A 10833-nucleotide genomic window follows, 5' to 3' on the forward strand; every position below is an offset into this window, starting at 1 on the left:
AAAATTGCGGCCCAAGCCTAGCCCACGACCCACCAATTCTTGCTCGTATCGGGCCCTGCTTTTTTCGTACCCGTGTCAGGCCGTTTTTTTTCGTGCTGGGCCGAGTCGTATCTTGGCCTGGCCCAATATCATCTTTAATTGACCCCAAGTGAAATGACGAAACTGCCCTCATGTGAGGCTTACAGCATACGATTCAAAGAGAGGAGCGCCACGAAACAAAACCAAGAAAGCAAAAACAAAATTTCAATCAATTTTCAAATCCCAGATAGGAAAAACTTGTAACGGATACTTTCTTCCCCTCTTCTCAATTCATCCAAAAAAATTCCCATTCAAAATCCCCATTACCACATTTCTCTTCTTCACTCTCCCCTAAATTACCCTTCAAATCCACTGAAATAATTAGTCTTTTCTCTCTCCTCTCACTCTTTTGGAGCAATTTTTCAGTCAATTTCAAGAATCAAGCAAAATGGGTTCGATCCCTGGTTGTAAAGTGAGAATTGTTGCTAGAATTAGGGCTGATTTGAAGAAAGATGGTGATACTTTTGATGGGATTTCAGTTTCAAAACCCTGGATTTCAGTTTTGAGACCCGACCCGGTAACCAACCCGAATTCACGCCCAAGTAGAGTGAAAATCTCGTTTGGGTCAGATCAGTCTTCTAGGTTAGTTTCTTGTCAATTTTGTTCAATTCGGAGCATTTCTTTTAATTAGGTTGTTTTCGCTGGTAATTTGAGACTTTTCATGCTTCTTGAGTGTTGTTTATGCTGTTGCTTGAAATTATCTTCAAGTTTACTGCTCAATTGATTTTTTTTTTGCTCAATTTGTTGCTCAGTTGATTTTTTTGCTTAATTTGTTGTTCAGTTGAATAGTTTTTGCTCGATTTGTTGCTAAGTTGAATTTTTTTGCTCAATTTGTTGCTCAGTTGATTCTTTTTTGCTCAATTTGTTGTTCAGTTGATTCTTTTTTGCTCAGTTGATTTTGTTTTGCTCAATTTGTTGCTCAGTTGATTTTTTCCCCCTCAATTTGTTGCAAAATTGCTTTTTTTGGGGTCAAATTGTTGCTCAGTTATTATTTTTGTTGCTCAGTTTATTTGTTTATCGGTTAACTGTTGTTGCTCAATTTGTTGATCAGTTGATTGTTGTTGCTCAATTTGTTGATCAGTTGATTGTTGCTCAATTTGTTGGTCAGTTGATTGTTATTGCTCGATCAGTTGAGAGTTGATTGTTGTTGCTCGATTAGTTGACAGTTGATTACTGTTGTTCCTCAATTTGTTGATCAGTTTATTGTTGTTGTTGCTTCTGCTGTTGGATTCTGCATCGATCAATAGGCTGACAAGTTAAAATTTACCAAATTTTGACAAAAATATGAAAAAAAATGACGCTTAAACAGAAAACAAGAGTACTGTTGACACTTGAAGTCGCTTAGGTGTGCTAAGCAAAGTTAGTTTAATTATTTGATTTTATTTTTGGGATTGGACAGTGGCAAGCAGCAAAGTTGTGAAGTAGATGAATGTTATGAGCAAGATGTAGGCAATGAGGAAATATTTTCTAAAGAGATTAAACCCCTGATCACTGGATTGTTTGGAGGTCAGAATAGCACAGTTTTCGCCTACGGTCCTCAAGGTAGTGGCAAGACTTACACCATTCAGGTTAGGGTTCTTTCACTTCTTTCACTACTTTGTGTTGTTTGTTATGCAGTTGAAGCTCCTCGAAAGAAAATTATTCATTTACTCGATAATCTTGTTCATTATGTAATTGAAGCTCCTCGAAAGCAAATTATTCATTTGTTCGATAATCTTGTTTGTTATGTAATTAAGGCTCCTCAAAAGCAAATTATTCATTTGTTCGATAATCTTGTTCGTTATGTAATTGAAGCTCCTCGAAAGCAAATTATTCCTTTGTTTGATAATCTTGTTCTTTATGTGTGCAGGGATGCGAGGAAGTACTTGGATTGGCTGTGCTTACTGTGGATGCAATTTTCCCTCAAACAGAAGAACAAGGAAACATTATCACTGTTTCTGTATTTGAGGTATATCAGGACAGAGTTTCGGACCTTTTGGATGCCAAAAGACCAGAAGTTGCAGTATTTGAGGATGCACAAGGAAAAATTAGGCTCAAGGGGTTATCTAAGGTAAGCTTTAGAGGTTTTTGGTTAACGGCTTTGATTGTAAAAAACCTCCACAGTTTTTAACATTTTTTTGATGTACAAATGGTGTATTTTTTTCCTTCTAAACTTTTAGGTCAAGGTGAATTCAACTTCGGAATCCCAGAGACTATATTTACAGGCAGCAAATTCACGCAAACAGTCGCAAAAGGCAATGGATCTTCCTCATCGGAGCCATATAGGTTGCATCATCCATGTCGTGTCACCCCAAACCGAGAATTCAAACGCCCAACTAGTGGGCAAAATCAACTTCATAGACTTGGCAGGTATGTTATCTACTCAAAGTTTTGTCCGACTTCAACATATCCCATTGTCCATGTTCATTATTTTATTTAATTGATTGTTATGTGATTAGTATATGATTGTTTTGATATTAGGTTATGAGGATTCGAGAAGAAAGAGTAGTGATGGCTCGAACTTAACGGAAGCTACAAGAATAAACAAATCCCTTTACGCTGTGCACAATGTTCTGTATGCACTGAATGCAAAAGAAGCTCGTGTCCCCTATAGGGAAAGTAAGTTGACTCGGATGCTGCAGGACTCCCTTGGGGGCACAAGTAGGATTCTGATGGTTACATGCATGGTAAGTATTTCTACGTTGACTAATTATTTACCTGAGTTGGGAAAAATTGTCCCTTAATGTAGTTTTCAATGTTTTTTACCAGAATCCATCTCTTTGCCAAGAAACTGTGCAAACAATCAGTTTAGCTTCTCGATCATGCATGGCAGGCTTTTTGGCTTGTTTAGACCCTGGAAAAAGTAGTAGAACTACTGTTACCAAGACAACAATTACCCCATCATCTCCACAAGTTATGAAATCAGCATCCAAACTGAATATAAGATCAAGTATGATGTCTCCTAAATTAGTGGAACCCATGAGTGCTTCAGCTTCTGGGAAAAAACAAGTTGGACCAAAGCTGCACAAGACAACTGCCATGTCATCACCACAAGTTATGAAGTCGGCGTCCAAATTTAATATAAGATCAAGTATGATGTCTCCTAAAGTTGTGAAACCCATGAGTGTTTCAGCTTCTGGGAAAAAACAAGTTGGATCAAAGTCGCACATGTCTATGAAAAAGCCCAAAGATGTAGCTATTGAAGAGGAAAGAAGGTTTGTGATTAAGCATGACACATTCTATTCTATTATTTGATAATGGTGATTGGGTTAACTAGAATGCTAAAATGTGGATGTGCTGTTTTGGCAGGAAACTGTTTGATGACACTAATCTTTCGAAGAAGTCAGAACTGGTATGGCTTTTCTATGTAGTCCTAGTAACATAATTTCGTATCATCTACCTTTTCCACTAGGTAGTAATTTAAAAGAACATATTCAGATTGCAGTATATCTCTACGGTGTTGAACAAAAAGTCAATTTTGTCCCTCGTAGTTACTCCCTCCGTCCCTTTTTGTTTGCCCCATTTTCCTTTTCGGTGTGTCCCTTTGAGATTGCTCCATACCTTAAATGGTAATTTTTTTTTTCACTTGTTTTCTCTCTATCTCTCTCCTTATGTGACCATGTGCAATTTTTTTTTTTTTCACTTGTTTTCTCTCTATCTCTCAAACCATGTGCAAATTTTACACCCAGTTCTTAATAAAGTGAATTTTTGCTATGGGGCAAACAAAAAGGGACAAGATATTACAAACATTATGCATAAAAGTATAAAACACAATGCAAAAATGTTCCTTGAGAAACAAACTAGCATGTTAAGTCAACAAATAATCAGATAATCCTGTCCATTACTCCTCTAGATGCCGCCTAACTGTATCTCATGAGATATTAATGTTATTTCTCAATGCAGGGAAACATAGGCCCTAAAAGTCCCTTAATCATGGATTCTTCAACACAAAGAGAGGTAGATATCCATACCCTTGAACATTTTGTGCAGACAACTCTCTCCCCAAGTAAGGCAGGACCAAATTCTTCTACTCAGCCAGAGGTTGGTCTATGATGATGTTTGTTGACAACTACTTCATATCAGTTGTATATGTCAATAATTGGGAATTTTGTTTTAAATTTAAATACTTCTCATTTCAGGCGCAATTGACATTGAGGGCTATGGACATGTATGCTACCCAGTTTCTTTTTCCAGAGGTGATGTATTTCTCCCGCCATCTTTATTAGATATTTTGTGGGCATCTTAGTATCATGTAAATAATTTCAGTAAGATTTTTTCAATTATGGTTTTGAGCAAGTAATTCATTATACATCTTAAGACAAGAATGTGGACTTCTCTCTCTAAATTGAGTACTTTGCATTTCAGGAGAAGAGTACGAGTTCACTGAATGATTCTTCTCAGCCTCCTTCTGGAAAGGTAGTGCATTTTATTCCTTCAAACTCCTCTAAAACACTTCAGTTCTAGAATTTGAGAATTGAGATCATCTTTTTTTTGAAGATGTAATGGCTTTTGAGTACATTCTTTATAAAATTTGTTTCTTTTTCCTGCATTTTTAGGATGTACTGCCAATTGCAAATCAAACACCACCAACATTTCTTTTCGAAGGTACATCTCATAAAAAGTTTACAGCATGTTGATTTGATTAATAATAATTCTTTCCGTAACTCGTGCATATGTGGGTTTAGATAAGGAAAACAAGAGTTCTGTACTTGAAAGTGAGGCATCATCATCACCGCCACTGAGTGTAAAAATACGCGAGCTCTCAGACAACTTAAAAGCACTTTCCTTTTCAACAGAGGTAAAAACTTAAAGATATCTGAGGTTAATTTGAACTTATTTGACCAAATTTTTGTAGAGAATTGAGGCTAATAATGATAGGATCACTTCTTTCAGGAAAAGTTTGAGTTTAAAACTCCCATTGCGGAACAAAAAGTTAAAGCTAATGAAAAATGTGAACTTGACAATTTGGCAAGCAGTCAGGAAACTCCCATTGCTGAACCAAAAATGCAAGGTTCCGGAATGAAGGTCCGCGTTTCTCTGCTTATCAATATTGCTCTCGTTCCTCTGCTTATCGTGCCATCTTCATCTTGCTAAACCAAAATATTTTATTTTATTTTATTTTGTAGGATGTCCTTGTTCAAACTTACTTGAAGTTTTTAAACACCGCGAGCAAGTAAGTTGAAATTTAATTTGTTCATTTTGCAATGTCCTTTGATTCTACCATATACATTTCTTTTCCAAAACGAGTGAAAATGAGTACTTTTATCTAACACATTTATGTTTGTTTTCAATTTTGATTTTTCATATCGTTTAACTTAGCTATTTTTCTTTTGTTCTTGCCCCTGTTACATTAACAGGGAGGAGCTAAAAGGACTGAAGGTCAGTTTTATATTTGGTTTAGCAACATACCTTCTGTTTAATACGAAGTATGAAGGAGTCTAAGAATTGTTTTTTCTCGTATTTTTTGTATCGCCAATAGGGAATCGCGGAAAAAAGAGCTAACCTCATTCTCGAAATGCGAGAAGATTCACCCGAACCCTTCAAACAGGTACACAAGTTTGTTAAAGAATATTTCATAAAAGAATATTTGAGTACGTAATTTATTTCATTTTCATGTGTATTAACTTAGTTTAATTTTTGAAATGATCAATTTGTAGCTTGATGATCTAAGAGATCTCGGCTTTTCAGCAAAGCGGGTAAAAACAATTTCCATAATTTGTTATTTCCTTATTTGTAACATTTCATTTGTAACAATTTCGGTGATGTTTAACTTGAGCTACATTTCATTTTGTTTTTTCAGATCATGAAAATGAAGAAAAACATGGATGGGTTTCTGTAAGAGTGTTCATTCCAAGGATTTTGCACCTTTTAGTACCAGCAACAGCATGTTGCTCTTTTAATTGTACAAGTAAGTTATTTTTAGGGTTTCTAAACTTCTTTAATGAACTCAAAAGGCATGCAATATGAAAAAAAGGTGTTGTTAGTCTTGTTGTTGATCTCACAAGGTGTACGTAAAGTGTAAAAGTCGAACATATTCGACACTGAACACCATTATTGATCTCCGTAATATAAATGGGTTTGACATGTCCTTCAGCTTCATCAGATGTAAATGTCTGGTACTCTGGTTCAATATTTGAGCTTTGCGATTCTTGAGTTACAGACTAATGTGATTCATACTGCTTGTCGTTTTAGTCTCGCTTATTCTCGTGTGTCGATTATTTTTGCTGCTACACTAATGAGTAGACCAAATACTGGGTCTTGAACAAGATTTTGTGACTCGTAACCCGACTTTATTCGAACCCAAACAACCCGAAAAGTAATGGGTTAAAACCCGACCGAACCCAATTTTGACCCGACGGATTGAAAGTTGCTGTAATTATACATCATTTTGTGGTTGAATTTGACTAAAAATAAACTTGTGTATGGAAATTTGTTAATTTGTGCGCATATTTTTTTTATTACTCAAAAATAATGAAATATAATACGCGTTTTAAAATCTCTCAGCCCGTTGGGCCGACCTGAAACTGAAAGTTCTGGGTCTTGAACAAACATTTATATACCCAAACCCAAAAGTGACCGACCCAGATTAACCCGACCCGTTTGACAGGTCTACAAGTAACTTGTTAATGAAGAAAGGTTTGCATTTCTGGTCTCACACGTCTTCTTATATCCAAATCCAGAACTCTAGTATTATTATTAGTAGAATTTGCAGAATTAAGAGCTAGCCATGGCCAACATATTCGCCTCATCCTTCTTCTTCTGTTATTGTTTTTCTGTCTGTTTTCATCTTCTTCTTCCAATTGTCTGGTCAGTTCTTCAATCCTCTGTCGTAATCCTGCAGTTCTGCTGTCAGCCAGTTGCAGAGATTTCTCTGCAGCTGATTGTGCTGCCATTGCTGCAGCAACTACTTCGTCCTTTAACTTCAACTTCTTGTTCGATACTTGTAGAGTTGTTCTTGTCTTCTCTAACTCTTGTTTCAAAATATTAACCTAGAAAATACATGAAACTGTTAATTTTCTGTCATACTTTGTTAGGGGTGGAGTCGAACAGAATTGTTTGTGAACAGTTCGTAATCGGTTTGATTAAAAGTTTGGCTCGAGCTAGATTCGTTTGAAAATGAACCAAGCTTGAGCCCTAGAATTTAAGTAATGGTTCGGTAAACAAACGAACCAAACTCAAACTCGGTGTTGTTCGGCTTGTAAGCTCGTTAATTTTAGATGATAAATGCACATTTATCAATGTCCAAACTATCAGTTAAATGACAAAGAGGGGATAATATTTTAAATAACTTGTTTTTATAATGTTAGATTAAGAAAATTATTAATATATTATTGTTCTCATTGTTGCCTTGTTGGAATGTGGTTTATCAATTTATCGAGTCAGGGTTCGAAAAAGCTTGAAACTCCGCTCGAACTTGAAAAATTCTTATCGAGTCTTGCTCGATAAGGATTTTTTTAAGCTCGAGGGGAGTTTGAGCTCGAGTTCGAATAACTCGGAAAAAATTAACCGAACCGAGCCTAGCCATGTTAGAGTTCAGCTCGGTTCGGCTCGTGTCCACCCCTATATGTTCAAACAGGTCATTGGATTGATCACAGTTAAAGATGCAGATCTGTTACCAGTTTATCATGTTCACGAGCAACATGTTTTCCAGCATCCACTTCCAATTCACAGGCTTTTCTCCATCTCTGAACCTCCCTTTCAGTTGCTTTTATTTCTGCAACGAGTTCTTCGACCTTAGAATCATCGAATGATCAGAAATCAGGAACAAAATATTAAGAACGAATGAACATGTGTGAATCATGAAAAGGAAATTTACATTTTGAGTTAGAATTCTTTCTCGATCTTCCATCTCTTTGATGTAATCGCCTTGTTCGGTGATCTGTTGAGCTTGTTTCTCTGTCAGACTCAGCAACTGCTCAGTTTCTGACCTGCATTGAACCAAAAAAATTACTTGTATCATTGCATGGTTTAGCAAAATCAACATACAATGGCAGTCTTCTTAGGATGCCTATGCAACTCAGCTACTGCGCAATACCCATAATGGCCATTGGGGAATGCTGCAGACTACCAACTTTAAGAGGTGGCCATGTGCCGGGCCGTGTAGGCCCACGTGCCTAGTTGTGCCCTAATGAACTGTACTTAGACGGGCCAAAGGAAAGTCGTTTTGGGACAGGCTCGTGCCTCTCTCCCATAAATGAAACCATGCACAACCTGTCCCACATGTGGGGCCGGATTGTGCCGTGATATGCTCTCTTAGAAATTTTAAGAATTTTTGTTATTATTTAAAAAATAAGTTTGTCGACATGCGGGCCAGCTCGACGGGCTCATGCCAAATTTCTAATGATGTCCATGCATGGCTCATGGCCTATTGTCGTGCAGTGTCGGGTTTACAACGGTATCGTGCCTGCTGGACCAATTTTGTGTCGGTCTCCAGCAGCCCGTGTGCTGGCCCGGCTCATGTCCGGCTCTACCAACTTGCTTTAATGCTTCATCTATGGTTCATTTACCCTTATGCAGCATCAAACAATTCTGGTGTTTTTAGTCCTAGAAGAACATTGTTGGAACTGGTAAAGAAATCAGAACAAATGTCCTAGATAGAAAATCATCATGAACACTGCCAAGTTTCTATAAAAAAAAAAAGGAATGAACATAAGAAAAACCAGAAAGTAATTAATTAACCTGGACTCCTCCAAATCATTCCTTAATTGAGTGATCTCGACTCTTAACCCCTTCATCATCTTCTCCACAGTCGAAACCTAATCAAAGAGTTGCAGATATATTACAAATCATTCAGTTTTCCAGAACAAAAAACCTGCACAAAAATTGACATAATATGGAGAAATTGAATAAAAAAGGACTGTACCAAACTCACAACTTCCTCTTCAAATTCAGATTCAGATTCACTACTACTCCGTATCTGAACTTTCTATAACCAATGGCTCGTTCTATATCATTGTCAGTTTCCAGTTTTTGGTTTTGAAAATAATATGATCTATATAGAATCGTGAACAAAAACATAGTCATACGTTTAATAATCATGTTGATTTTGAAAACTGGTAACAACAAATCGGAAAAACTACTTTTCCTGGTTTTCATAATTTTTAAAAAAAACAGAAAATTGGAAGAAAAAAAAAATGATTACCGAACGGACCCTAAATTTGTAGTTTTGAGTTACCCAAAACCCAACTAAAATTTCTGACCAAATTCGAATTTTTCTGGTCGGGTTGGGCTAACGGGTCGGGCTCAGATGACCCAGTCTAACTAAAAACAACAGAATATTGAATCATAAAGGACTGTACCAAACTCACAACTTCTTCCTCTTCAGATTCAGATTCACTACTCTCTGAACTTTGATCACCATTTTCCTTTCGATCTTCATCTTCCACATTACTCGAACCGCCTCCAACTATAAACCCGAACCCAACTCTCTGCAACCCTCTCTCAGCAAACTGCAACAAAGCTGTTCTACTCTGTTCATTATTCTTCTTCAATTTACCAGCAACACTCTTCTCCATTGCTTCTTTCTCAACAACAGCAACACGAAACAACACATTAACATCTCGATTCTCCTCAATTAAACTCATCACACTGCATTCTAATTCCCTCTTCTCTTTACTCACTTTTTTTAGATGAGAATTCACCTTTTCTTCAACCCTTTTCACCATCCTAAAAACAAATTCCAATTTTTCCAACATTAATTCTTCCAATTTCTCCTCAAAATTCGACACTTTTTCAGTTTCATTACATTCATTATTATCATCTAAACATTCACTAACTCTCATCAAAGACTCTTTAATGAATTCAATAACTTTCAATAACACCTGTTTTTCTCTTAAACCCTTATCAATTTCCACCTCTAAACACTCTTTCTCCCTTAACACATCATTAATCCTCCTTAACAACTCATTTTCTCTCTCCCTAATCTTCTCCTCGACCGCGAGAATCTCGGTTTTAAGGTAATCTCTCTCGATTGAGAGCGCCTCGATAACCGCGAATGTTTCGAGATTCATAGGGGTGTTTTGGTCTTTGATTATTTGGTGTTCTTGGGTATCCATAATGGTTTTGATTTGGGGTGTAAGAGGAGGAAGATAGAGAATTATCATAGTCCTCTAATGGAAGAAGAAGAAGAAGAAGAAGAAGGTTAGTTAGACACAAGGGTAACTACCGGTCCAACTTCCAACTAAAATTGGAGGGAAACTTTATTATTATTATTTCTTTTAATTGATCACCCTCTAATTTAATCGTATACTACAACCTCGCTTTGAGTTATTGTGCAACCGTCTCATACGTAACTAAGTGTAATATAATTATCCCCAAATGCAAGTTGTTATTGCAAATGCATATTCATTATTGTCTAATACGTAGTATTACCTCTGTTTCATAAATATCTGGATAGTTGCTATCTCCATAAATATTAAGACAAAAATAAGAAAAAAGTTGGTTAAATATAATAAAATATGGATAAAGTAACATAAATGTGTGAAAATTAATGAGAGAAAAATGAATAAAGTAAGAGAATTGAATAAAAATTGTAAATAATAATGGGATAAAAAGAGTAAGGTAGTAAATAGAATTGAATTGAATAAAAGATGATTTAAGTCAATTAAATGTGCTTAATAATAACACATTTGTCCAGGAATATCTGATTAGTCATGATCAATATAACAGATTATGTGAACAATTTTATAGGGTGATGAAAGCGATAAAGAATGTAAATTTTAGGAACACTATCCACTTGTCATTGTTAGATTTCCTTTTCTACGTCGAACTTTTCGG

The 10833-nt window shown here is 36.2% G+C and overlaps 2 protein-coding genes across 3 annotated transcripts; one reads left to right on the top strand and one right to left on the bottom strand.

Moving 5' to 3' along the window:
• The first annotated feature begins 214 nt into the window (after window positions 1–214).
• Window positions 215–6141, top strand: LOC110784157 (kinesin-like protein KIN-10C). Its single transcript, XM_021988584.2, has 18 exons — window positions 215–660; window positions 1478–1646; window positions 1928–2128; window positions 2238–2427; window positions 2539–2744; window positions 2827–3272; window positions 3367–3409; window positions 3961–4098; window positions 4197–4253; window positions 4423–4473; window positions 4614–4662; window positions 4743–4855; window positions 4951–5082; window positions 5184–5230; window positions 5415–5436; window positions 5537–5605; window positions 5715–5753; window positions 5858–6141. Exons 1-18 carry the CDS (start codon window positions 467–469, stop codon window positions 5894–5896), a joined length of 2205 nt encoding a protein of 734 aa, XP_021844276.1. The 5' UTR covers window positions 215–466; the 3' UTR covers window positions 5897–6141.
• Window positions 6142–6483: 342 nt separating this feature from the next.
• On the bottom strand, window positions 6484–10166 carry LOC110784193 (uncharacterized protein At3g49055). Of its 2 annotated transcripts, none has more exons than XM_056838329.1 (5): window positions 9366–10166; window positions 8737–8813; window positions 7874–7985; window positions 7674–7790; window positions 6484–7046 (listed from the first exon to the last, which is right to left on the bottom strand). In XM_056838329.1, exons 1-5 carry the CDS (start codon window positions 10158–10160, stop codon window positions 6681–6683), a joined length of 1467 nt encoding a protein of 488 aa, XP_056694307.1. In that variant the 5' UTR covers window positions 10161–10166; the 3' UTR covers window positions 6484–6680. The 2 variants fall into 2 exon arrangements, with proteins under 2 accessions (XP_056694307.1, XP_021844322.2); XM_021988630.2 differs by having other exon boundaries at window positions 9357–10165.
• Window positions 10167–10833: the final 667 nt, after the last annotated feature.

The sequence above is a fragment of the Spinacia oleracea genome, chromosome 3 (assembly GCF_020520425.1).
Source record: "Spinacia oleracea cultivar Varoflay chromosome 3, BTI_SOV_V1, whole genome shotgun sequence".
NCBI lineage: Eukaryota > Viridiplantae > Streptophyta > Magnoliopsida > Caryophyllales > Amaranthaceae > Spinacia > Spinacia oleracea.

Bases quoted from the DNA above. Each gene is read 5' to 3' on its own strand.
- LOC110784193 (XM_021988630.2), bottom strand. From the start codon at position 10,160: ATGATAATTCTCTATCTTCCTCCTCTTACACCCCAAATCAAAACCATT. The intron at 7,986-8,736 runs GTTAATTAATTA...GGTTCAATGCAG, and splicing joins AATGATTTGGAGGAGTCCAG to GTCAGAAACTGAGCAGTTGC. The intron at 7,047-7,673 runs GTAACAGATCTG...TGTATTTTCTAG, and splicing joins CTCGTGAACATGATAAACTG to GTTAATATTTTGAAACAAGA.
- LOC110784157 (XM_021988584.2), top strand. From the start codon at position 467: ATGGGTTCGATCCCTGGTTGTAAAGTGAGAATTGTTGCTAGAATTAGG. The intron at 2,428-2,538 runs GTATGTTATCTA...TTTTGATATTAG, and splicing joins CAACTTCATAGACTTGGCAG to GTTATGAGGATTCGAGAAGA. The intron at 5,083-5,183 runs GTCCGCGTTTCT...TTTATTTTGTAG, and splicing joins TGCAAGGTTCCGGAATGAAG to GATGTCCTTGTTCAAACTTA.